Source organism: Drepanopeziza brunnea, assembly GCF_022702325.1.
Source record: "Drepanopeziza brunnea f. sp. 'multigermtubi' strain 214-2 chromosome Unknown ctg3, whole genome shotgun sequence".
Classification (NCBI taxonomy): Eukaryota; Fungi; Ascomycota; class Leotiomycetes; order Helotiales; family Drepanopezizaceae; genus Drepanopeziza; species Drepanopeziza brunnea.
In genome coordinates this window covers 2087861-2112786 of record NW_027094066.1, presented here as the reverse complement: position 1 = coordinate 2112786, position 24926 = coordinate 2087861, and the positions used below count along the sequence as shown (strand labels likewise).

Below are 24926 nucleotides of genomic sequence, written 5' to 3'. Positions count from 1 at the left end.
TTTCCTCCCCCGATCCAACTCCTGCCCAAGCAAGCAAGTAAGCAAGAATCTAATACCTCTCTTCTTCTCAGTACGGCGTCGAATCCCCTACAAACAAGGACAACGGCAACACCTATCACGAGGATGGTGGTGACGACGAGAATGAGACTGAATTCAACGACGCTCTCGAAGTCTAGATGCCACCTCCGTCTGCACGTCCCGGGATCTGAATCTTCGCTTTGCTACCCATCATCGAACCAAGAAAAGACATCCCTTGCTCCTCGGATGCCGACAAGAAGAAATACCTCGCCTTCTCGCATTCCTTGATGTGGTCTCCGCGTCGCCATACAGCACTCCTCGATATCTCACGGTCCGGTCCGGTTTCGCCTCTTCAATCTTCCGTCTCCCCTTTCAACGCGTGTTAACCGTCACCTCACACGGTCTTACTGGTTCCGGATCGCCGCGCTTTTCATGATCTGCTTGTGGCAGCAATGCACACATTTTTTCTTATTTCATCCCCCGTTTCTCTTCCAGACTCCGTCGCGACTTTCTCTCCTACCTACTTTGCACACACCACGCAAATTCTTCCCCCGCATCTCCGTCCCTTCCCTGCGTCACCTCAACCACTTTTTCACACCCTTCACCCCCGGGCGCGAGAAGAAAAAGAGAGAAAAAAAAAACGTCCTTTCCTTGCATGTTCGTCAACTGGGCTTAAGTGCTTGCGCGACGGATCGGGCTAATTTTTTTTCCTTTTTCTCCTTCTCTCTTCGGCTGTGCTCGATGGACTTGCTGATCGGCTTAGGATGGGTTTGGATCTGGGTTTTCCGGTGGGATGGATGGATTTGGTGGCATGGTGGCATGGTGGCGTGGTGGCATGGCATTGTTGGGTTGGGTTGGTGATCGATCAGATGAGCAGACGAAGCAGATCGATAGGGGACGCGTAACATATCAATGGACGCTTGCGTTTCTTTCCTCTACCCCCCCTCCTCCTCCTCTCTCTACTTACTCTTCTTGCTCTTTCGTTTACTTTACTTCTTTTGACGGGTGTGTGATGTGTGATGATGATCTGATCTGATCTGATGATGATGATGATCTGATCTACTAATATCTCCCTTATCCCATCCATCCCATCCATCCCATCCATCCCCTCCCATCCCCTCCCATCCATCCCATCCTACGTGATAAAACCTTCGTCCGCGCTACTTGTCACATACACAAACACGTACGCGCGAGCCGTAAGTAAGTAAGTAAGTAAGGAAGGAAGGAAGCCGATCGATCCACCTCCCTCCCTCACTCACTTTCAGCTCCCGGCTTTCCTTCTCAGCTGCAATGATGACGACTGATTGCAACTGATGTTCCCTTTCCCTTTCCCTTTACCTTTTTCTTTCCCCTTCCCTTTTTCTTTCCCTTTCCCTCTCCCCTCTTCTACCCCCTTTCCCATCCCCTACTCTCTCTTCAAACAACCATCATACCACTCACTCACCTCCCCCACACCCACACCCCCCCCTTCACCACACCCCGTCCTCAACCCTCGATATCGATCAACAAGTGAAAACAAGTTCGTGGCAAGCTCAATGTTCTCCATTTTCTCCATTTTCGCAAACCAGCCAGCTCACAACATTCAAAAAGTCAAATATCTCCCCGTGCCGTATCTTTCTATCTATAGTCCCAGAACGCCGTTCCGTTCGCCTGCTACAGTAGTACCCTTGCCCTTGCCCTTCCCGACCCGACCTGACCCTATCTACTCGACCAGATCCCATCCTATCAGTACATACATACATAAACAAGCCAAACCAAACCGACTCCATAAATGCAGAGGTAAAATGTTGCTGCCCATTCCTTAATCACAGCCCCATCGTCCAGCCTCCCTCGCCAACCAAATATTCTCGTTCCCCGCCTCCTACCTACTACGTCGAGAGTAAAAGTTCCCACAAACCCTCCTTCTCAACATACTCATGGTGAATAACATTAACCAGCCACACATCTCCCGCCACCGCATCGATACACGCCTTCGTAGCGCTCCTCATCGGATACACGCGACCCCACTCGGCCCAGATGCTAAACGCCTCTTCCGCCCAGGCCCGGAAGCTCACCTCTTCGATGATCGTCGGCGTGATGATCTCCTTGCCGGGAAATGCTCCCCACGTGACCGCGTTCGTGCTGCCACCTGCCCCTCCCTCTCTCCTATTATCCGCATCTGAGTTCGGGAACGAGGAGAGGAATTCCCCCGTCGCGTTGGCCGCGTACCAGGAGACCGTAGGCGCGGTGGCAGCGGATGCGAGTTTAGCGTGGAGCGTCGCCCAGTCTGAAGACGGGAGAAAGAGCTCCACGAAGGCTTTTTGGAACACGAAACCGTTCTTGGGTCCCCACCCGAAAATCGAATCAGAGGACTTAACGCCGTTGACGGCTGGTTGGGAAGCTACGCTCCACCATCCTTTCTGGTTGAGCTTCAACAGCTGGGATCCTATCGTGTTGGTTTCCTCGTTGAGACCCTCTTCGCTCCAGGGGATAGCGGAGAGAGAGCCTTCGATGTGCCGGATGAAGAGGGAGGTGATGTCTGCCGCGGAGGTCGGGAAGCCCCAGAGCTTAATGGCCTGGTTGACGGACATGTGCAGCGAGACGCCGTAGCCGTCAATTTCGCCGTAGGCGGGGGAGCGGGCGTCACCCCAGCGGCCATTGGGGAAGTCGTCCCAGGTGGCTTCGCGACCGAGGGAGCCTTCGCCCTCGGAGATGGCGAGCGTGTTAGCACGCGTGTTGATAGGTTCCGCAGGAACACCAGCTTCTTCGGCGGTGGCCTCTCGATCTGGGTTCGTGGCTTTCTGCCCGCTTACAATGACTCTGTTGTGAGGGTCTGAGCCGATGGAGCTTAGGCGTCGGGAAGCCCGTTTGTGAGACGATCCGTTAACCTGAAGAGATCCCAAAGAAGATGAGACATCCAGGATTGCTGATTCCGAGTCTAATGGTATAGGAGGAATTAGATTCGTCCTCTCCAGAATGAATGACACTGCTTTCTCCAAATTCAACGTATAGAAATGGAATCCCCTCGATCCAGGCGCAGGCTGTCTCCGGATATGCGTGACAATCTCACTCACGATATCCACGCCGACCTTCTTGACCATCTCGTCGTCCCCCTTCACCTCATCCAGCCTCCCCATAACGTCCGGCGGCATCCTCGCATGGCTCAGCTTCGTCGTCCGCATGATCATCTGGTAGCTCTGAATAGGCATCATGCCCGGTATAATCGGAATCGTCTTAAACAATTCACTCTCATGCTCCCTCAACTTCCTCTCAAACGCATCATAAGCCTGCACATCAAAAAACAGCTGCGTCATGATAAAGTCCGCCCCCGCAGCAACCTTGCCCACCAAATACTGCATGTCGTGCTCCAGGCTCTGGCCATTGGGATCGCTCTCGTCCGCGTGGCCTTCCGGATACGCCGCCACGCCGATGCAGAAGTAGTCCCCGTACTGCTTGCGGATGTACCTGACTAGATCCGCCGCCCACTCAAACTCCTCCTCCATGGCGGCGCCCGCGCTCTGCCCCTTCTCATCCACTTCCCTGTACTCCTCGCTGCGCGGCGGGTCACCCCGCAAGGCAAGTATATTCCTAATCCCTAGCGCCTTTGCGTCTTCCAGCGCCTGGTCTACCAATGCCCGGCTCATGTTCGTACATGTGAGGTGCAGGCATGTCGTGAGACCTAGCTCGCGCTGACAAAGCTCCGCGAGCTCGAGAGATTTGGTGGCGGTAGATCCGCCGGCGCCCCAGGTGACTGTGATGAACAACGGGCGTAGGGCGCGCGACATACGGTCGAGGCGTGCGCGCAGGTTCGAGGAGCCCATGGTTGTTTTCGGGGGGAAGAACTCAAGGGAGAAGTAGGAGGAGCCTGGGGGCAGGGCCGCGATTTTAGCGGTAATTTTCTCCATTGTTGATATTTGTATAATGGATTGGGGGGAGAGTATAGGTAGTTGTGAGGTGAAAGGGTGGAAGCTTGAGAGGATATGGTGTTTGATATGTGAGGTGGGAGAAGGAGAGGTGATGGTGATGGTGGGGTTTGATGGCAAGATTTTTGGTGGGGCTCGTTTATGGAACTGCTCAAGGGCAAGTCAATAAAAAAAAACTCAAGCACTTGAGCAGCACGATATTCGTGGAACTGATGATGAGACTTGTGTGTAACCGTCACTTTATCTATTCAATATGCTCATGCTGATGCGGCCAGAATCCGCCAAACTTACCAAAGCTGATCATTTTATCTTGACTCAATTTCTTCTCGATCTAAACTGCTGATCACAAACCAGACCCGATGCCACCATGTAGCAATACATGCATATACCCAAGAAACCATCCGATTAACAAGCCATCATCATCCCCAAATTCGTAACCTCGCTCTCCAGAATCTCCATATCGACACTCCCCTCAATACCCTCCATCTCCTTCTTGTCCTTAATCATCCAGAACGCGTTGACGCCCTCCGCAAACCTCTTACTGCTCTTCTCCACCTCCTCCTCACTCACAGCCGCAAAACACAGTCTATAATACTGCCATCCCTTCTCAGCCCTAATCTCCTCCGTGGGACTAAACACCGCCCCCGGACTTGCCAACACCAAATATGGCTTCGTTGTCAGGAAGATCCAGAGTAGTTCAGACATCTTGGGTCCAGGAACAATGCCGGCGAGGGGGTGCGTATCGTAGTGCATGTGAAGCCACACAAACATCCCACCGCGTGGCCAGTCGAACGAGTACATCTTCGTCTTGGAAATCACAGCCCAATCCGCGTCGGCTGATCGCATCGGCTTCTTCTGTTTGAGCAGGAAGCGACCGTCCTCAAGATGGGCACACATAGCGTTCATACGGCGCTCGTAGCTCCCTCTCAAACCAGCGAGCCAGCGGACCCAGCCGTCGGTTTGCCAGCCTGTAAAGGATAGCTGGTCTCCCTTGGACTTGGTCTTGAACTCGGCCATGGTGGGCTGGGCGCCCATGATGAGCTCTGAGAGCATGGATTGCGCGAAGCCAGAGGGCTGCTGGGTAGAGCACTCGGTGATGCGGAGGATGCGCTCAACGATTGCTGGTTGGGCAGTAATCCATCCTACGCGGCATCCTGGGGCGACAGTCTTAGAGAACGTGTCAAGACGGATCACGCGGCCATCTGTATCTATATTGAGGTAGGATGGCACGAGACTGTCGATGAACGGGTATCCCGATTTCTTCGCAAACTGGTGGATAGGTTGCGGAGATGGAGGAGGGAGCCCCCGCGCCTCTGCCTCAAGACTGGCCGCGGAAGGATATTGAAGGTACCAATATGGATCGTCTTCGATAATGAGGACATCGTACTTACTGCAAATGGCGTATAGATCTTTCCGGCGTTGTACCGACAGCGTTCCACTAGTTGGATTTTGCCCGATGCTGTTACACAAGCCAGTGAGTAAGACATCGCAAGCGAAGCGGCACAAACTCACGTCACGGTGTACATCAAATGCGGCCTTCTCCCCTTCGACTCGTCCCAATTCTCCAACACATCTTCCAAACCTCCAGATCCAGTTGGCAACATACCTTCAGCATCGATGGTGACAGGCACAATGGCCACACCTCTCGGCGCCGCAGATTGTAGTGCATTCATATACGCAAAGGCCTCGCATAACATACCGGGCCTCTCACGTATCCAATCCCGCTCCTCGCTCCACACATCCGTGAACGCTTCCAGCGTCTTCGCCATACCATCCGTACTGCCGACCGTTAGGTTGATCTCCGGGCCCCCAGCATACGGAACATTGGGATGCATGACGTTGCGTGAGAACTGGCGCAGGAAGGAGAAGAGAGGGGGATAGCCCTGCGCAGTGCCATATTGCAACGCAGTCGTAACGTCAATCTTCTGCATCATGTCTTTCACCGCTGATTCATGCGGCACAGTGATATGTGTGGAAGCTCCGGCATCTGTGTCGGACTTCAGCGTCGCCTTTTGGAGCTTGGTGGCGAGGTCTTGAGATGGGTCGTTGGGGTCGTTGGGAGTCGGTGTCCAGCGCTCTGGCTTTGCGATTTGAGCTTCTAGAGTGTCGAAGGGGAATAATTTTGCATTTGGGAGACCTGCACACGGGTACCTATCAATACTGTGTAACTCGAGATGGGTATATCAAACCCTCCACCTTCAACCATCAGAAGTGTTGGGACTTCACATACCTCCAGCCAAATTCGCAATCCCTGGGATCTGGAAATACTGATAGAATTTCTTGACGCTGCTCTCCTTCCTCGCAGCCGTCACCCTCGAGAAGTGATGACTGAGATCCAACGGCGGTTTGAGGCCGCTGTCTACCTCCCCCATTACGCCCTTGGAGACGAATTCGAAGTCCGCCATCTTTGCAACACTTTACCGGTACACAGCTTTTATCAACCAGCCCAGGTATCAAATGACGTAAGTAAAACGGAAACACAAGATATCTTCATCAAGATCCGGAATCTTGATAGTTGAAATGGAAAAATGAAAAGATGAATAGCAAACAAAGAAAGAGTATACTCTCAACATTCGATGCAGGAGGCCCAGGCAACCCAGCTTCCTGATAAGGGCAAGATAGAACGTGGTGGCTTACAGATCTGGAACCGTGACAAAGCAAGAAAAAACATGGGGAATGTCTGTGCTCATTGGCCGGCGCGTCGGCTCGGTACGGACTTATCAATGCCTCTTTCACCGATAAGTAGGAAGGAAATACGGAATAACGGGCAAGGGGCCGAAGGGCGTATCATCGACATCGATTGAGAGCCGCCTTCTAACCGGCTGGCTCTTCGGCTGATTGACCTGACTTTGACCATGACCGAGATAGAAGATAGAAGATAGGAGATAGAAGGTAGAAGGTAGAAGATAGAAGATAGAAGGCAGCAAGCGTTCTGACGATCAAGAGGATCCAGAGGTGCTCGGGTTTGCGTAGGAATCGGATGGATGATGGGTTGTGATTTGTGAAGTGAGGGAAGCGGATGACTATTGTGGCAATTTCCGTACAAGGGGCAGAGTTCACGTGAGCACTGTAATCATCTGATACCCCGCTGAATAATACATACAGCAGCGGGTTCAAACAGAGCCCGTCGTTCGGCCTGGTCATGTGATTTGAACGTCCTGGTGCCTGTCGCCTAGCCACCCCTTTCTTTTTCTCTCGTTTGGGGACGAGTCTGAAGTACGAAGGAACTATGGCTTCGAACGCTTACGCATGTTTATCATGAAAAGTATTACGGGTCCATCGGGCGGTGGCGTTCACCTGTAGCCCGGATTCCCCGTCGCCAAACCCGACTCCAGAATCTCCCCCAGCGCATCCCAGCTCTTCGCGGCCTCTCCTCCCCCAGCCCTCGCAACTCCCTTCAAGCCACTAGCCACAAACCGAACAAGCCTATCGAATTCCGCCTTCAGAGTCCTCAGCTTCTCCAGATACGATAGCTCCTCCGTCTCGTCGCCCAAAGCCGAGGACAGGATACTCAAATCAACATCGGCATCCTCTTCCTCTTCCGAACTGGAGTCCATATCTTTCTTGCCTGATTTGGATGTGCGCAGGAATTCCTTGGTCTTCCGTCGCGGTGTGTGGAGGCCGAGACTTGCCATTGAAAGGTCCATCATTTCTTCTTGCTGCTCCAGCGCTTCTTTGTTGGTAACTGCGTTTGCTGCTTGTGCGTCTTCGAGTTTGATACCAAGATCGAGAATCTTGAGGATAGTTCTGTGGATAAGCTCCAGCTTACTTCCAAGGAGTGCCTGGTCGGTAGCTTGTTTGATGTATGCCGAATGCGCTTCAATCATGGCATCGACATCTACAGCTTCCTTGAGATCCGCTCTCATCTTCTGCGATGAAGGCTCCAGGACGAGTGATGTGAGGTAGTAGTACAGCATTTGCGTGAACCATAGGAGCGCAGTTCGCAATGAGTAGTACAGCGCTCGCTCGTCAGAGCTGCCGTTAGTCGTAAGAAGGTCCCTGACGAGGCGTTGGCGAGATAGGATATGTGAGGTCCGACGGATTTGGAGGAGGAATGTGAAGATTCGCTTGTATGAGGATATTGATGATGGTGTGAGTATGATCTGGATTGGCCAAGAGAGATGGTACTTGAATTCCAGAACCGCCAGGGCCTTTACCGTTCTCCTACAGCTCACGACGTCTCTGTGCTTGCGAGGGATTGATAGGACGGTCGTCCGAAGCCTATCGGGGTTCACTGACTTTATCGAGCCGAATGTGCCTCGGGACAGCTCAGTAAGTGTGAAATGGTCATTCCAAGATGGATTCAGAGTGTCAAGTTTATCGAATATAGTGTTCGTGAACGCCGAAGCTGTGATACCATCGGCCATGAAGTAGATGTGGGAGAACGCATCGAGCGCTGTTTGAAGACCGCATGAATCAAACAATGTTTTTCGGAGCATGGAAGACGTGAGATGATGCTTGCTTTGGACCCACCCGTCGAAAGCCGTATCGAAAAGCTCTGAAAATGGAGCAAGTCGAACCGAAAAGTCGCAAACGGTATCAAAATCCAGTGTCGGCTCATAGTCTCCTCCCGTAGACCTGAACGATTCGTACTGATTGAGATGCTTCAGGACCACCACACTCTTTCCAGTGTTGAAGATCTTGTTGGCGGCAGCATGGAGAAATCTAGGTGCGTGTAAAATACCAGTCTGCGTTCTCCGGATCTGATATCGATATTGCCACAGGAGGTTTAGATCCACCTCGCCCGATGTCTCCGAAACGAAGAATACTTTGTCGTCTTTCGTCAACTCTCCCTCTTCCATCCAGACTCGGATTGGCCGTAGATACACCTGAAAGCATTCGAAAAATATACGACCCATGAAAGCATACATTGCCTCATCTCCAGCCATCTGGAATATACAGGTCTCGTCATAAAGCAATTCCAGGTGCCTAAAGGCATGTGAATAGGGCTCAGCATCGAGTCTCTTGGTGATATCCGAAATTCGAACCAAAGCCAGAATATGGGGAGCTAGTTCTGCTTGGACACCAAGTAGACTGACAACAATGTCCTCGTTAGGCGAGACAAGGTTTTGCTGGATTCTTGAGAGGCGGGCATCAAACTCCATGATCCGCTGTGTTAAGGCGCCCTCAAAAACTTGCATTATCGGTGTAGACCGAGCTTGGTTGACCCACTGCCGTAGATGACTGAGACGTGATCCATCGTCGGCAAAGGACTTTACAATTTTATAGAATGCCTCTGCAGATGCATGCTTGAGAGCAAAGCATTTGAACGGCCTAACGAATGTTGACTCTCTTGGATCGTTGTCAAACAGGGAACTGGGTAATCCACCTAGCATAAATAGAACTTCCCGGACCGCCTGAAGCTCAGTTATGGGCCTCTTAACTGTCTCCAGCGGCACCCCGGAAATGGTAGGTATTTTCTGCCAAAATTGCTGGTCCCGTAGATTATCCAAGCCCTGCCTATCAAGCGTAATGACAGCATGCTCATCCGGCCGACGGATGTACTCTTCTTCAACGCTCGATAGTGTGGTAGTATCAGTTGCTCCAGATAAATCCGATCGTGAGTCCTCAATTCCATCCTCTGAATCCTCTGCTCCAAAATCAACATTTTTCCAGACACTTTTCTCGCGTAGAAGGGGGTCCTCTGCTACAAGATCTTTCCATTTCAGCACCGGTCTTGTATCCAGCACGGGCTCTTTGAGGCGGAATAGGTCTTCCAGGTTCGATTTGGCGACTGGCTGGTCAGACAGCTCCAGCAGCAGAGACAGTATCTCAGGCGTCAACTTCTCTTCGAGGGCTTCCAGTCGTTCGCGGCGTTCCCGTAAAGCGTCTGCCAGCGGGTCTTTGTTGTATATCCGGAACTTCTCTTCCAGGCCGTCGAGTTGGCTGGTGACATCGAATTGGTTCGTGCGAGGATGATTATGGAAACGTAAAGCTCTCAGGGCACTCTCTCGGTGCACGCTAAATCTCGTCGGGTCAGACTGCGTTCAATCATCAGTCAAGGGGGATCCCAAGAACAGATGTAGAATGTTCTGAAAGGGAATAGCAGATCCGGAAGAATCAGAGTAATATGTACCTTTGCTGTGACTGAAGTGATCAATGTGACCAGCTCATCTGTCAGCACACCAAGCTTAGCAATGTGCGCCATCGCGTTGGTATCTCGGTCTCTGGTCTTCAATAATTTTGTAAGAAGGTCAAGCACAGAAACCCTCAAAGACGCGCCGGGCAGGGGGACGCGCCGGCTTACTAAGCGTATCTCTGACGAAATCGGCCGAGCAAACTGTTGAAGTTAGGGAGGATTTCGATTCCTCGACAGGTTTGGTGCGCGACCAAGGGAATTTTGTCAAAATTGTCAACAGCACTCCACACAACATGGCAATAGCAAAACCCATCCGAGTGCTTGGCCTGGCAGCAGTAGGTCTTTGGATCTTCTTCCTATACCAGATCTTTGGGCCGACGAAGCATCCCAAAGGGCCTGGGGATACTCTGGCGAACATGGACAGAGACCCGAATTTGGACCGTATGCGACTTGTTATCCCATTCGTATGCGAATATGGTGCTAAAATCCTACATAGTTACAGGAGAACCAGAAGGCGTGTTATGGAGGGCCGATAGAGGCTATGGTTTGGGCGCCGAGGGGACGAGTCGAATAAATGCGACACTGCTGGCGCTGGTGCGCAACGAGGAGGTGGAAGGCATGGTGCAAGCTATGAGGGACCTTGAGAGGACGTGGAATTCGAAATTCAACTATCCGTGGACATTCTTCAACGACGTTCCGTTCTCAGAGGAGTTTAAAAAGCTCACGCAGGCAGAGACGAAGGCTGAGTGTATATATGGTATGACTATACTGGAACGACGTAGGCAGGGAACTTGCTGACACAAATATCTAGAAACCATCCCGAAAGAACACTGGGATGTTCCCTCCTGGATCGATGAAGAGCTCTTCCAAGAATCCGCCAAAATCCTCAAAGAGAATGATATCCAGTACGGCGAAATGAAATCCTACCACCAGATGTGTCGCTGGAACAGCGGCCTCTTCTACAAACACCCCGCTCTAGCCAATACACAGTTCTACTGGCGCGTTGAGCCCAAGGTCCATTTTTTCTGCGACGTCGACTACGACGTCTTCCGCTATATGGCCGACCACAACAAGACCTACGGCTTCACCATCAACCTTTACGATGCGCCGCAGTCCATTCCAACATTATGGCCTGAGACGACCAAGTTCGTGGCTGCCCACCCGGAATACCTGCATGAAAACAATGCGATGGCCTGGTTGTCGGATAGCGTAAGAAGGCCTGAGCACAACATGATTGCGAACGGATACTCGACGTGCCATTTCTGGTCCAACTTTGAAATCGCAGATATGAGTTTTTGGCGAAGCCAAGCGTATGAGGATTACTTCAACCATTTGGATCGCGCGGGTGGGTTCTTCTATGAGAGGTGGGGTGATGCGCCGGTGCATAGTATTGCGCTGGGGCTTTTTGAGGACTCGAGCAAAATTCATTGGTAAGGCAACGTCCCCTTAATCAGGCGACTTGAACGGATCGCTTTAGTGGATGGTTGCTGATGAGAGACACAGGTTCCGAGACATTGGCTACCAACACATCCCCTACTTCAACTGTCCCAACTCACCTAAATGCAAAGGGTGTATGACGGGTCGCTTCACGGACGGCGAGTCCTGGCTTATGAAAGAAGACTGCCGGCCGAACTGGTTCAAGTATGTTGGCATGGGCTGATCACACCTACAGCCGAATTCTTGTCGCCCATGCGACACCAAAAGTTGACTCGATTGATTGGTTGCGTACTCGGCTGGCTGGGAGCCTCGTGTCCCGGCCTGGTTGGAGCTTGATTGCAAGGATGTATTTATGTCGCTCCTGGGCGGAACGCGAGAGTATGGAGTCCGATGAGCATGATTGGCGCGGCGTTTTCGGACAAGGGAGTAATGACACGATATCAGATAGTGCCTACTGAACAGTAATGCTGGCAATTGGATCCGAGAGATAGACGGCTTTCTCTTACGAGGTAAATGGAGGCGTTCATGACCCGATCCGTTCCTTTGGTCCCCCTATGTTTCTTCCCTTTTTCTTTTGTCTGACCATTGTCTTTTGGTCTCATTGAGAAGAGAGAGTAGCCCTTTTTGCCCAGTATTCCTGTGGTTATAGAAGGTGGTGGGGTAGGAAGGAGAGCAGTTCTGCCAGTTATCGTCCACCCATAGATAAACACCAATGCCATGATAGCTTACCTCACCTTACCTCACTTTACGATGAGTCCATTCGATGGCCACAGCGGGGCTCATAACTTTACCTAGTTCTTGATCCGGGGAGAGCTGACTGACTGATATGCATCTTCCAAGGCTCAAGTTCATACTGTCAGGAAATCGTGCCCTGCCCTGCCCTCGCCTTTAGTGTCTACAGCATCAAAAACGAACCAGTGCATTTCTTGTATATTTACGTGTTTAGGTTGATTGGTATACGTCAATACCCGACCTCGAAGGGCATTATAAAGAAACTATATACTTAGTAGCTGAACCAGCTTCTCCAGCTCAAAATCAACGTCGCCCATAAGGTCACAACCGGTCCTGCTTTTCCCTTCTTCTCATCAAGCACAATCGATATTCCTCTCTTCCCGCGATCGATCAAGAATCAATTCCCAAAGTCGAGGGTCTTGCGAGAAAAAGCAATGGCAGCAGGGAAGGGAGGCCCTGTCTGTCTACCGGTAGTGACTAGACGTTGCCTAGCCTACCTAGGTATGTATCTCGGATGAGACCCCATTTACTGGCAGCTTGAGTGGATCATGATTGGAGATCTGGTAGGTGATTAATATGCATATTATATATGCATATTATATATGCATATATAGGCATATACGGAGTAGGCAGCTATAAAGCTTCTCATTCCCAGTGGTGGGAAATCGTATCTTTCTCTTTCTCGAAGTAGGAATCCTCGTTCAACGTACGGAATTGATTGAATCATACTACGAGCTCTGCTCGCCATCCAGGTCTAGGACTCGCCACCGACGGTAGCTGTCAACCCCGGAGAGTGGGGGCCAGCACAGCATTGTCGATATCTTGATCAGGGTCGTCAATTCCATTTCGTCCTTGCTTTGAAATTGAATAAGTAGCTAGATAGACGAAATTTGGGTGAGAGCGGGAACGGACTTCCATCATCGCGCGGTCATGGCGGGCGCTTTCGAGAAAAAGATGCAGGAGGCGGTTGATAGCCGTTTGATTCCCGGTGCGGTGCTGGTCGCTGGGGATAGAGAAGGTAGGATTATACTTTCGCACTCTATCAGATCAGATCAGATCAGATACGCGGCGGTTCTCAGGGCACAGATGGCTAAATCACACATAGGGACATTTCGATACGAGAAAGCCTTTGGCTACCGGTCGCTCCAGAATCCCGCCAGCCCGGACCCAATGCAGCTCGATGCGACCATGTGGCTCGCTTCTTGCACGAAGTTGATTACCACTGTTGCTGCCATGCAGTGCGTGGAGCGCGGATTGCTGAGCCTGGATGAAGATGTGACGGGTGTTTTGCCGGAGTTGAGAGATATGCAGATCCTGACTGGGTTTGAGAAAGTTGATGGGAAGGATTCGCCGGTCTTGGTGAAGAACACGAAGACTATCACCTTGAGGTAAGTTCCAATGCCAATCGGTTGTAAAATGGGAGTTTCTGACTCGAGCAGGCATCTACTTACGCACTCTTCGGGTCTCTCGTATGACTTCTTCAGTAAGTGTGCTTCTTCTTCTACATTTGAGAGGAGATGATTGCTGATGGGAACCCCTAGATCCAGTATTGATGCGCTACCGAAAGTGGCAAGGCAAATCCCCAGAGATGAATACTAAGCTCGACATGAAGCAAGCTTATACACCACCTCTTCTCTTTGCCCCTGGCGAGTCCTGGGATTATGGCGTCGGCATCGACTGGGCGGGGTGGATGGTGGAGCGCGTCAACGGCAACGTGACCCTCGAGGACTACATCCACAGGAACATCTGGGTGCCGCTGGGCGTCACCAGCTTTTCGTTTTTCCCAAAGAAGAATCCAGCCGTCCTCTGTAAGATGACGGACATGAGCCAACGCGAAGGTGGGCTGAATAGGTTTGGGACCACGGCCAAGCCTGATGGGAAGATTGAGTACACCGACAACATGATCTGGAACATGGAGCCGAGGGGGTATTCTGGGGGCGCAGGCGGCTACGGGGCCCCGTTAGACTATCAGAAGATGCTGCATAGCATCTTGGCCGATGGCGGGAAGCTGTTAAAGAAGGAGACGGTGGACGAGATGTTCAAGCCACAGCTCGCGAGTGCGTCGAAGGAGCGACTGATGGAGCTGATGAAGATGCCCGAGCTGAACAATATCTTTGGGGGACATCCGCTCGGGACGGAGGTTAACTTTGGCTTGGGCGGGTTGTTGCTGATGGAGGATGTGGTGGGGAGGAAGAGGGGGACGATGACTTGGGGCGGGTACCCGAATCTGATCTGGTTTGTCGATCGCCTTGGGGGCATGTCGGGGATCTATGGGAGTCAGGTAAGCTTCCTCCTTCAAATCCCAAGTGGCGGCCTGCAGGCTTTCGCTGATGTTGTGTAGATCAACCCGCCAGGCGACCCCAAGACCATCGAACTGTTCACGGCTTGGTCAGAAGAGATATACCGGAAATTCGGGAAGCTGAAGCTGTGAGAAGACAAGCGGACGAGAGAGTAATACATGTCCTAAATATATATATATATATATATATATATATATATATATATATATAGTACGCTACCTATGATTGATAATCGACTGGCCCTTGGGCTCTCCTTCCTTCCTGCTGCCCGCCTCTGTCTGCAATGATGGATCGATAGCATTTCTCAATCCCATCAGAGATTCCGCCTTCTTCGCGGCGTCAAAGAATCCGGGCGGTCTGTCTGCGACTGGTTTTTGCCGTGTCATCTATAATTCTTATATTCTTATTGGTTTCCGGTGTATAGATGTATATCTTGATGGTGTTTTCCATCACTCTCCTTTTTGAGCGTTGCTGTGCCTTTTTGTTTGTTTTGAATGAGCGTTTACTTTGGTCCTCTTTTGCGTTCTAATTTGTTTCGCTTTACTTTACTTCGTTCAGTTTGACTTTACTCTACCTCACTTTTACATCCTTCTCCTCATTAATAATAGTTAGCCAGAGTCAGATCTGAGTTGTGAGATTTTTCCCGAAAGGGATTGACGCTCTGAGACAATTGCAATTTATAAGTTCCCATGCATCTATCTAGGTATCACTCTTCAAGGTTCAATGTATAGCTTCCAACAGGGTTCTTTTTCCGGCAGCCTCTTCAATCGCCTTTTCTCTAATGTTGATTTCTCGTTCCAGGCAAGGACGCGGAGCATAGTTTGAATCCGATGTAGATATCGTCCTGATCTCAACTCTCAGGGCCCTCTCTGGCTAGCGAAAGACGGGGATTTCTGAGCTTCGTACGCAAGCGCTGGCTACAATCAACCTGTAGTATATTCCAAGAGATTTTTATAAAACATATCTAAAATGCAACTTGCTTCGACGAGATTACATATATCTATAATCGGTGGTTTGAATGGATATCAATCTGATCTCCGAACAGGTATTTGAAACGTGCTGTTCGAAACGCTTACGATCTGAGAGTCTTTTTATCGAAGAGACTTTGAACTTTACGAGTGCGGCTCGATGGTTTTTTTTCCTTCCTTTTTTTCTTTTCTTTTTCGATGTACAATGAATCACTATTTCGCAGATTTCGATAGACTGCTTTTCGAACGTGATGATGTCTCTCGCTTAGGAACGGGAGATAGAGCGGTGGGGAAGGGCCGACTTTGTACTCGATTTTATAGTCGTGAGAAGAACCTGATACGGCGCTTTAAAAACGTTTGGACCGGAGAGAGCTCGTTGAAAGGAGAAAGTTTTTAAGAATGTATGGAGGATTGTTCATGTATGTATGCGTTGAAATTATTAACCGATGTCAATAAATACCCAATCTTACCAATCGTCGGCTCGCTTAGGTGGCCCTCCTTACATCCCTTCAAAATGTTTTGGCCTGATTGATGCAAATAAACTTTGCACTTTTTCAAATATCGACTTTCATCCCAGGCAGGTGCCGAGCAAAGTTGAGGCGGACATTGATATTTTTGATATAATTGCTTCAAGTTGGAAGGCGCCATGAGCCCTCCCCCCCAACGAGTTGCAGTTTCCAACGCCCCAGGTCTCCTATTACCGACCCTTGTTCAGCATCACATTCCGCGGCACACCTATTCCTATCCATCTCTATTCCACCTACGATACCTCCTGCATATCACTAGGACCTCTCTCCAACTTCAGAATGGGTGATCGCCTGCTGAGTCCCGCCGTCATGAACGACAATAGATTGGGGTCGTTGGTCCGGGCTCCGACGGTTTCCAGTCGCGACAGTACCAGCCTCGCTCGCGCCGATCCTCTGAAGAAGATGTTTAGAGGCCTGTTCAAACTCATTCATCCCTCTGCGCGTGGCCACGTTGTGGGCTTCCTCGGCGAGTTTCTCGGTACCCTCATTTTCGTCACGCTCGCATTTGCAGGTGTCGGGACTGCTGGTGCTTCGTCGAACAAGGACCAAGGGGAAGGCGTCTCAACTGCTCCTCCTGCGGCCTCTCCGTCCCAGCTGCTATATGCTGCGCTCTCCGCCGGCTTTGCTCTGGTAGTTACTGCGTGGACGTTCTTCCGCATCAGTGGTGGGTTGTTCAATCCCGTGGTAGGTAAGCTCCGCCATTGAGAGCGGAACCTGACCTCGCGACTTTGGGGGCCTTTGAATGTTCCGAGACCAAATCCTACTATTAGCCTATAAAAGCCATAGCCTCTAACAGCCATGCCAGATCTCTCTGGGTATGGCCCTCATCGGCGCAATTACTTGGGCGCGATGTGCACTCCTCTGCGTCGCCCAGACTGCCGCAACAATTGCCGCCTCGTACGTTGTTTACGGGCTATTCAACGGCGGTCTCAATGCTGGTACAAAGCTCGGAGGTGGAACTAGCCCTGCTCAAGGAGTTGTGATTGAGATGCTGCTAACTGCTCAGCTGGCCTTTGTCATTTTCATGCTCGCCGCGGAACAACATGCTGCTACCTATCTCGCTCCGGTCGGTATTGGCATGTCGTTCTTCGTTGCGCAACTCGTTGGTAGGTTCTCCATTGCATAGCTACATTTCAATACTGATATCCAGCGAGGTTTGTTCTGGACCGGTGCTTCACTGAACCCAGTCCGATCCTTGGGACCATGCATTGTCAATCATTCCTTCCCGAGCTACCATTGGATCTACTGGGTGGGACCAATCGCGGGCGTTATACTTGCTGTCATCGTCTACAAGCTTGTTAAGGCCTTGGAATACGAGTTGGTCAACTTCGAGGACCACGGTGATCTCGATCTGCCAAGAACCAGAAGCCGAAAGTCTTCCTCTATACTTGCGGTCGGGAACATCCACTCAGGATACGAAGCTGTCAGAGTGCCTCCGAAGCCACAGCCTATCCCAGCTGCACCCACCGTGACGGCCGAGCCACGCAAACAAGCTGCTGGAGAAAAGAAGGACCAGATTGAGGAGCTTCCGGAATGCTTTGCGGACTGATGCTAGGGTACCTGGAATACACTGAAGTAGCCCGGAATTGTAGCTAGGAAAGAAGTCAATGATCAGATTCCGAAAGTAAAGTAAAGATATCTGACTTTCGTTTGTGCACAGTGCTCTTTTCTTCGCCAGAAGAAGTCCAGAATCCCGTGGAAGCTGGTGTATAGTAGCACAACTTTCCCTTGGTATGGCTAGCTGGCTTGCTCGGTATGGTGAGACTTGACTGCCTGCCAGCTGATCTGAGGGTTTCTCTTACCCGGCTCGGGTGGGTTTGCGGGCACGGTGCATTGATTGTTGGGGTGTACTGTGGTGGATAGATGGATGAATGGATGGATGGATGAGGAGATGATCTGACTTGATTTGATTGATTGGTACGGAAAGAGGCTAGGGTAGAGGTAGAAGCAGAAGCAGAGGCTATGGGTGAGCAGGTGATCAGGTTGGCTGACGCGCAGGGTCCGGACGGCCTGCTGGCTGCCACACGAGAGCGCTTTAGCGACAATGACGCTAGCCGAACTTCCTGCCCCAAATGGCTAAAGGGAAATACTCCGTAGACGTGAAAAAGCACTGATGCGGAGGTCTTTGGCTAGCTAGTAGTCTCTATCGCGTTTCGGGATTGATCCTTGACTTTGGCATGGCATAGCGGGCTAATGGGTCGAAAGAGGGAGGGGAGAGAGAGAGAGAGAAGCTTCATCATCTAAAGTCTTGTACCACGGGCGCGAGATGGACGACGACGATGGAGATGATAAGAAAATCACGCATCTGAGACCGGACGCTGTATGTAGCTCGCACAGAGCCACGGCGTCAATACCCTTCTCACTTATCTACTTACTACTACGTACGTACCTATCTAGCAGCCAGCCAGCCAGCCAGCCAGCCAGCCAGCCAGCCAGCTCACCCTCGCCGGTCTCACTCCACCAAACTGACTGACTATTGACTCCCTAGTCAAATTCCTCACATTGCATGAGCACGAGACCCAGGCCGCTAAGCGCTAAGCTACCGAAGCGATCTTGCCCCTCAGCTGACCAGTCTGTCACTTACGGAGTCCTAGCCCGGGATACCATTCTCTCTCTCTCTCTGTCTCTCGTATTTGTTCGCACAAGCATGGCATAGCATATCTGAGGTCGAGAAACAGGGAAAGGGAGACCCGTGCAAGTCAACAAAATAGCCGACTTACTCGGCTGGGCTCGCTTAGCACCCCTCCCCTGATTCAATAGACGTCTCGTGCTTGACTTCTTGCGGCATGGTTGCCGACGGGGTGACACCGAGCCAGCGCCAGCGCCAACACCAGCGCGAGCGCGGGTACTCTACGCCGTATCTCATAGTTCCTAGCAAGAAAACTCTCTTAGCGAAAAGGGGGAAATGCATAGCCACAGCGGCAGTGAGTAGTAGGTGCCGAACAGAGCGCTGCTACTCCACGGCTCGGTCAAACGCACCTCGGTAGAACGCATCTCGGCGCCCCCTAGCTTACTTACTCCCCTTCAAAAGTACTACGTAAATGGGGGGGGGAGGGGGTTGGAGGGGCTGGGGGTTGAAGAAATACTGCGTATCAGTGCTGTCGATCGAGGAAACGAAAGCACTATCTCACCTTAGCCCAGCGAGATAACCACCTGCGCTCAGTCTCTCCATCCGCGCCTTTTTCCAATCACTTTGTCATCGAAAACCTAAGACGAAAAAAGAAAATCATATCGCTTTGTTTTAGTTCCGTTGCTTTGTTTCTGGGTCGGAGGTGTAAAAGGAGGGAAGGGTCAAACTAAACTAAACTAAACCAGGATACTGCGACTAAGTAAAGAAATCTGTCCGCCCCGCTCTGACTTACTCACTCTGTACTGTACGTAGTATGTAGCAAGCATACTACTACTACTTACTACGTACTACTAGTTGTGTTTACCTTTTCTTGGATAGCAGTGAGACGAAACATCTCCTAGTAGTATGTACTACTACGTACTACTTGTCCTAGTCCAACGATCGGGCACGAGTTCCCCGGCGCTATTACTATACTATATTCTACATTACGGATCAAGTGTCGGTAGTCCCGTTTCGTTTTGCCTGGCCCGACCGCGCTGTGCTGAGCTGAAAGCCTGACAGATCAAATTCGTCAGGGTAAACCTTTTCCCGTCTTGGGGGCTCTCGGTAAAGAAAGGGACTCAGAGGCCCAAGGGAGGGGTTCAGAACTCGCACGCACGCACGCACACACTTGGCAAGATCTGATCCGGATCTGAAAAGGGTGGGGTAGGTACGTAGTAGTAGTACTACTACTTCTAGTAGCACTTCTAGTACTTACTAAGTACTAAGTAGTCCGTCGGTACGGCGGAGGTAGACAAGGACAAGGGAGCAAGCAGGGTGGAGGGATGGACGAGGACTTTTCACTTTTTCAGCCTTTGCAACTTTTTCGCTTTCTGAATTTTTACCAGGGAGCTTGTGGTAGCACTTTATATATACTTTATTTGTTGTTCTAGTTCTCTTCTGGCACTACGATATGCTTTACCTGTCTACTTTATTTAGACTCACACACCAAGACGGGGTTTCATCCCATTCGACCCGAATCTTCCATTCCTGACTTACTACTAACTTGCTTCTAGAGGCTTTCCCCTTTGGAACAAGCGGCCGGCCGGCATCTGGCTGGCCGGCCGGTATCTATTTACTTACGTTTTAAATGTCTCCCGTCTAAACTCTCTTTTCGCTCTTTTTTTTTTTTTCTTTGCCCCCCTTTTTTTTCTCCCTGTTTTTTCTATACTCTTCTCACTCCTTCAGAGTAGAACGACGGAGCTAACACCTACCACCTCCCCCTGTCCTTTCTTGAATTACATAATAGCACACAGCACACTACGAGCCGAATTTTTTTTTTTTTTTTTTTTTACACATTATAGAAGTAAGGGCGTTACAATCGCAGAACTCTCTCTCTCCGCGGATCCTCCTCACGCCTTCCACTGTACTGTACTAGCCGGCGTAGGTACCTCTCTCTATAATCTCCGCTCCGAAGAGGCACAAGCACGACCATCCCATCCCAAACCATAATTCACGAAAGCTCATCTTTGATTTGATATCTATTCATAATCAATTACGTCTTCAAATCGCAACATCAGAGAAAGGCAAAGAGAGAACGGACAACGACGCTGTGTGTAATGAAATATACCTTGCACAAAAGTAAACTAAGAGGGGAGAGAGAAAGAGAGATAGATAAGAGACTTTTTTTTTTTTGTGTTGTTGTTGTTGTTGTTGTTGTTTATGGTTTGGCGTTTTGGGCGTTTGTATGCATATTCATATGCAATATATGCAATATACTACTATGCAATATATGCAATATATGCAATGTGTGCGTATATACATACTCTTTCCCCCCTTCTAAGCCCTCTTGCCGCCCCCCGCCCGCCCATATCTGCCTATCTATCTACCTAGTAGTTCGTACCTGCCAGTCCAAACGCTGCAAGAATGACATTCCCTCCCCCCTCCCCCCCCTTCCCCCCTTGAATCGGATCAAATCGGGCAAAACGCATGCAAATGAGAAAGCCAAAAAAGGGAAAATATACCGACCCACTACCACCACCCACTTTACTGAGAAAGAAAGAAAGAAAGAAAGGGGAAGAGAGAAATTGAGATCGAGAAGGAGAGAAAGAGAGCATCCAGGCAGTCTTAATCCGATTCTATATAACTATTTTCCACAGGGTTTATATACGTACATATGTGTGTATATGAAGGTGTATATATCGCTTTTTCCCTCTCCCCTCTGTATGCATTGTGCAGGTTCTGTAGTTCCCATACCTCCGAATCTATATATTCCCATCCGATCCATTCCGATCCCAGCCAAGCCAGTTCCATTTCAGTCCATACCATTCCACCAAGTATCATACAAACATACAATAGATAGATACAGTACATTAGTAACAATCCGATTGGGGAGGGGGAGGTTTGCGTGCAGTTGTTTGCAGACAGGGGTTCCCTCTCCGTCTTCCCTCTCTCTCTCTCTCTCTCTCTCTCTCTCTTCTTTTCTCTCATCAGTGAACGCCGGGTATCGTAGAGAATAAAAAAACCTGTCCTCGTGGACAACGCCAACCAGGCCAAGCCTAACTCGGCTCCTCCCCCCCCCCCCCCCCCCCCCCTCCCCCTCGATTAATTAATTACTCCAAGCATAAATGCAATCGTGATCGCGCGAAAAAGTCTTCTCCATCGCCTCCCTCATCTCAAAGCCCCCATCAGCCGTCTCCCGAAAGATCGACGCGAGGTGGTGATCGATCCCTCGGCCTCCGACACCTGCTCGTGCTCCACCGGCCTCGCCACGAGCGCGTGCCAGATCGTCCAGGTCGGCCACGCGTTGCTGCACTAGAGCCTGTTGATTCTTGGAGCTGTGCCAGAACAGGGCCAGCTCGGCCAGGATGGCCTGCGAGCCGCGGAGGGAGGCCAGGCGGCTGGGGATGGCGGCCGGGGCGGCCGTCTTGGCCGTGAGGATGTCGACGGCGGAGATGATGCCGTAGCCGACGAAGGGGGAGGAGAAGCGCGTGTGGGTGTCGATGGGGCCGAAGGAGGCCGAGGAGGCGCGGCAGATGGCTAGGGTGTCCATGATCTTGAGGAGGTCCTCGGCGTGTTGCTTGGCGACGGCGACGTGGTGGGCCAGCTGCGCCTGGGAGAGGATGTACTGTTGGACGTAGCGGTTCAGCTTCATGGCCGTGGTGTGGTATACGGTGTGCATCGTGATAAAGGTTCCCAGCTTGCCCCCGTTTGCGGCCCTAGCGAGGTTCTCCGTCGAGAATGTGTAGCAGGCTGGTAGGGAGTCTTTCCACGTGCGTAATCGAAGTGTCGCGTTCTCGTAGACCGGCGCGAAGTTGGATTGGGACGTCGCGTGGTGAGATCGCTGTGAGGTTCGGTAGATGCTTGCCATTACATCCCCCCAGATGGTAGCGACGTTGATCAGGTATGCCATGGGCCCGATCGTCCAGTTGAAATTTTGGACGGAAGGTGTTGTAACATCAAAGAATGGATTCTGGACATCAACCTGAGATTCAAAGCTGTTGCTGTCGCAAGGGAGTCGGAGGAAAACGTCCTCGGGTTGGATGACGCTGAGGTGACCAGTGCAGGAGCCGTTGAACCGATCCATCAGGTAGCAGCTCCAGAAAGTCCTTCTCCTGCACTCCGCAAAGCCGGCACTGTTGAGGCCGTACGGAAAAGTCTGACGGTAGTCGTCGTCGGTCTTTTCCAGCTCGAGGTTCAACTTCAGCCCGCTTGCGGCTCTCAACGCAGCTCCACAATAGTCCCACGACTCTTCGGCGTGGTTGTTCGCAAAGTAGTATAGCGCAAGGAGAACTCGCGACTGGACCAGCTGAATGCTGAATCGGCTGTTCTCGCACGCAAGGCGAGAGACGGCCGCAAATTTGGCACCGAGGGGCTTGTGCTCAGCATTCTGGGAGAAGATGGTTCCCAGCGCCAAAATAGTATAGACAAGCATCAAATCTTCGGGAGACTTATCTGCATTCGACAAGAACCAGGCTTTGAAGGGTCGCTGGGGAAACATACAAGAAACAGTCTCCGGAACTTGCCTGAAGAAGACTGAAAGGAGCTCTGCGACAAGCGCAGGTTGTGTGTTCACGGGATTCGAGTGCCATTCTCTTCTGAGGACGGCCTGGTCGAGTCCTCCAGGGCTCACAGGCTCTGCCCAGGAGGACGTCGGAGATGCCGGGTCTTGGAAGGACGGGCGGGGGGAAGCTTCAGATGTGACGGGGGTTAAGTCGTGATATCCTGTTCGCCGACGCTTGGAGGGATGCATTTCAGATTCTGGTGTGGCGTGGCGTACCTGGCGAGGAGAGAGAGAATCGCTATTCTCACGCTTCTCAACCCGGAAGTTTTCCTGCTCTGGTCGCGACGAAGTCGGGAGCTCGTCTTCATGATCGGATGGCGGGGTGTCTGGAGATCCATGACCACCTCGGGGGCTGCACATTTGTTGGGTTAGCGACGGAACCAAGAGTGGAAGAGGGTCCACATACGCATTCTGAAATTTGCAAATCCGCCCAAACTTTTCGCATTGGACACAACGCGGGTAATCGGGGTCGCATTTGATCTTCTTTTCCCTACAAGTAATGCAGGCGATTGCCAGCCTCTTTCTTGGCTTGCCAGCCTTCGTGACGCCCCAGTGCGCGTTGACAATCTCCCCGTCGATCACGGTCTTGCAATGCGTTCCATCGTCGTAGAAGTAACACATTCCCTCCCCTGGTACTTCCGCCTGCCGCACAAAACGAGGCAGGAACTGAGTTCCGGTCCAAATCTTGGGGCCCAGTCCATCTTTCGTTGTCAGAGGGTCTCCCGCAACGTTGCTGACGGGTGTGGCTGGATAGCTTGCAGTCGCTGGTGTACCATGCTGCCCCTCGCGATAAAATGTTGTTGAATCTGCCTCGGCTCGGTTTAACGGAGCAGGCTGGCGGATGTCTTGATGAGGGCGAAATGATGAATTATCTCTGGATAGATATTCTGGCTTGTTGGACTGAGGGTGAGAAGACCAGGCGCTGAGGGGAGCATGCACGTGAGAGCGGGATACTTCAATCGGGGTATACCTCGAGTCATATCGAGGTGATCCAGGTCTGGCACCGTGCTGAGAAGGTCGTGGCGGTGGGATCGCAAGTCTTTCAGCCTGCTCTGCTTTCGAGTTATACGAGTACTGGCCGCCCACAGATGGCCGCTGGAAGTATGATGCGTCATATGAGCGGTCTGGGTGAACAGGTGTTGCGGGCGCCCGCGCATCGAGGGGAGATCCTGCTGAAAATACTGGACTCCGTTCCGAGTACGAAGATGTGGGAATGGGAGGATGCGATGATGTCGCGAACAAACTGCTCAGAGAAGGAAGTTGCTCTCTAGTAGGCTTCTGCGTAGTCTCTGGACGTGTCTGATACATTCCTCCCGCTTTCTTGGTCGACACGTCGTAAACACTTTTCTGAGAGCTAGACATCGGCGAGACAGGCTGTGATGACCTCCAAGCGTTCCCTTCTGGCCGCCTGTCAAAGTATTGCGAAGAGCTGATGCTAGAGTGTCGAGAGTCTCTGGACATGTGTTGTTCCTGTTGGAAGTAGACCGACGGCTGCTCATGAAGAGAAGGGACGGGCGCCCTTGTGTATATCTGGGTCATGTTTGGAGCTGGCTGGATGATTCCTATTCCAGTTGACGCTCTCTAACGTCAACACAATGGCGTTTTCTCGGAGTGATGTACCACTATGGCACAGATAGGTTCCAGGCCGGCTATCCTAAGACGGCAAAGGTTGCTTCGTGAATCAACCGGTCGGACTCAGTTCAGCTGAGGCCCGACGAGGCAAATGGTTCAGAGACGGCAGTCGCAACGAAATGCTGTCAGTCCCTATCCACACGGTAATGCTGAAGAAGGGTGTGCTTTGTGAATTCTCAGAGGTCGGTGCCGGCTGCCTCTATTCGCAAAACGTTGGTG

At 51.3% G+C, this 24926-nt stretch overlaps 7 protein-coding genes across 8 annotated transcripts; 3 read left to right on the top strand and 4 right to left on the bottom strand.

The window, feature by feature from the left end:
- Positions 1 to 1886: 1886 nt before the first annotated feature.
- Positions 1887 to 3902, bottom strand: L3040_002725 (uncharacterized protein; the record flags this gene model as incomplete). Of its 2 annotated transcripts, XM_066155661.1 has the most annotated exons (2): positions 2807 to 2830; positions 2886 to 3902. In XM_066155661.1, the coding sequence occupies 2 exons, from the start codon at positions 3900 to 3902 to the stop codon at positions 2807 to 2809; spliced, it is 1041 nt and encodes a 346-aa protein (XP_066012639.1). The 2 variants fall into 2 exon arrangements, with proteins under 2 accessions (XP_007296390.1, XP_066012639.1); XM_007296328.1 differs by having other exon boundaries at positions 1887 to 3902.
- A 423-nt stretch (positions 3903 to 4325) lies between these two features.
- On the bottom strand, positions 4326 to 6325 carry L3040_002724 (uncharacterized protein; the record flags this gene model as incomplete). Its single annotated transcript, XM_007296329.1, has 3 exons — positions 4326 to 5379; positions 5433 to 6057; positions 6151 to 6325. 3 exons carry the CDS (start codon positions 6323 to 6325, stop codon positions 4326 to 4328), a joined length of 1854 nt encoding a protein of 617 aa, XP_007296391.1.
- Positions 6326 to 7213: 888 nt separating this feature from the next.
- Positions 7214 to 10068, bottom strand: L3040_002723 (uncharacterized protein; the record flags this gene model as incomplete). The annotated part of the gene is made up of 2 exons (XM_007296330.1): positions 7214 to 9901; positions 9997 to 10068. The coding sequence occupies 2 exons, from the start codon at positions 10066 to 10068 to the stop codon at positions 7214 to 7216; spliced, it is 2760 nt and encodes a 919-aa protein (XP_007296392.1).
- A 224-nt stretch (positions 10069 to 10292) lies between these two features.
- On the top strand, positions 10293 to 11772 carry L3040_002722 (uncharacterized protein; the record flags this gene model as incomplete). The annotated part of the gene is made up of 5 exons (XM_007296331.2): positions 10293 to 10440; positions 10496 to 10756; positions 10811 to 11429; positions 11503 to 11594; positions 11672 to 11772. The coding sequence occupies 5 exons, from the start codon at positions 10293 to 10295 to the stop codon at positions 11770 to 11772; spliced, it is 1221 nt and encodes a 406-aa protein (XP_007296393.2).
- Positions 11773 to 13098: 1326 nt separating this feature from the next.
- L3040_002721 (uncharacterized protein) lies at positions 13099 to 14599 on the top strand (the record flags this gene model as incomplete). The annotated part of the gene is made up of 5 exons (XM_007296332.1): positions 13099 to 13186; positions 13274 to 13556; positions 13608 to 13651; positions 13710 to 14449; positions 14510 to 14599. The coding sequence occupies 5 exons, from the start codon at positions 13099 to 13101 to the stop codon at positions 14597 to 14599; spliced, it is 1245 nt and encodes a 414-aa protein (XP_007296394.1).
- Positions 14600 to 16242: 1643 nt separating this feature from the next.
- Positions 16243 to 17512, top strand: L3040_002720 (uncharacterized protein; the record flags this gene model as incomplete). The annotated part of the gene is made up of 3 exons (XM_007296333.1): positions 16243 to 16647; positions 16769 to 17069; positions 17118 to 17512. 3 exons carry the CDS (start codon positions 16243 to 16245, stop codon positions 17510 to 17512), a joined length of 1101 nt encoding a protein of 366 aa, XP_007296395.1.
- A 4108-nt stretch (positions 17513 to 21620) lies between these two features.
- On the bottom strand, positions 21621 to 24614 carry L3040_002719 (uncharacterized protein; the record flags this gene model as incomplete). The annotated part of the gene is made up of 2 exons (XM_007296334.1): positions 21621 to 23427; positions 23482 to 24614. 2 exons carry the CDS (start codon positions 24612 to 24614, stop codon positions 21621 to 21623), a joined length of 2940 nt encoding a protein of 979 aa, XP_007296396.1.
- Positions 24615 to 24926: the final 312 nt, after the last annotated feature.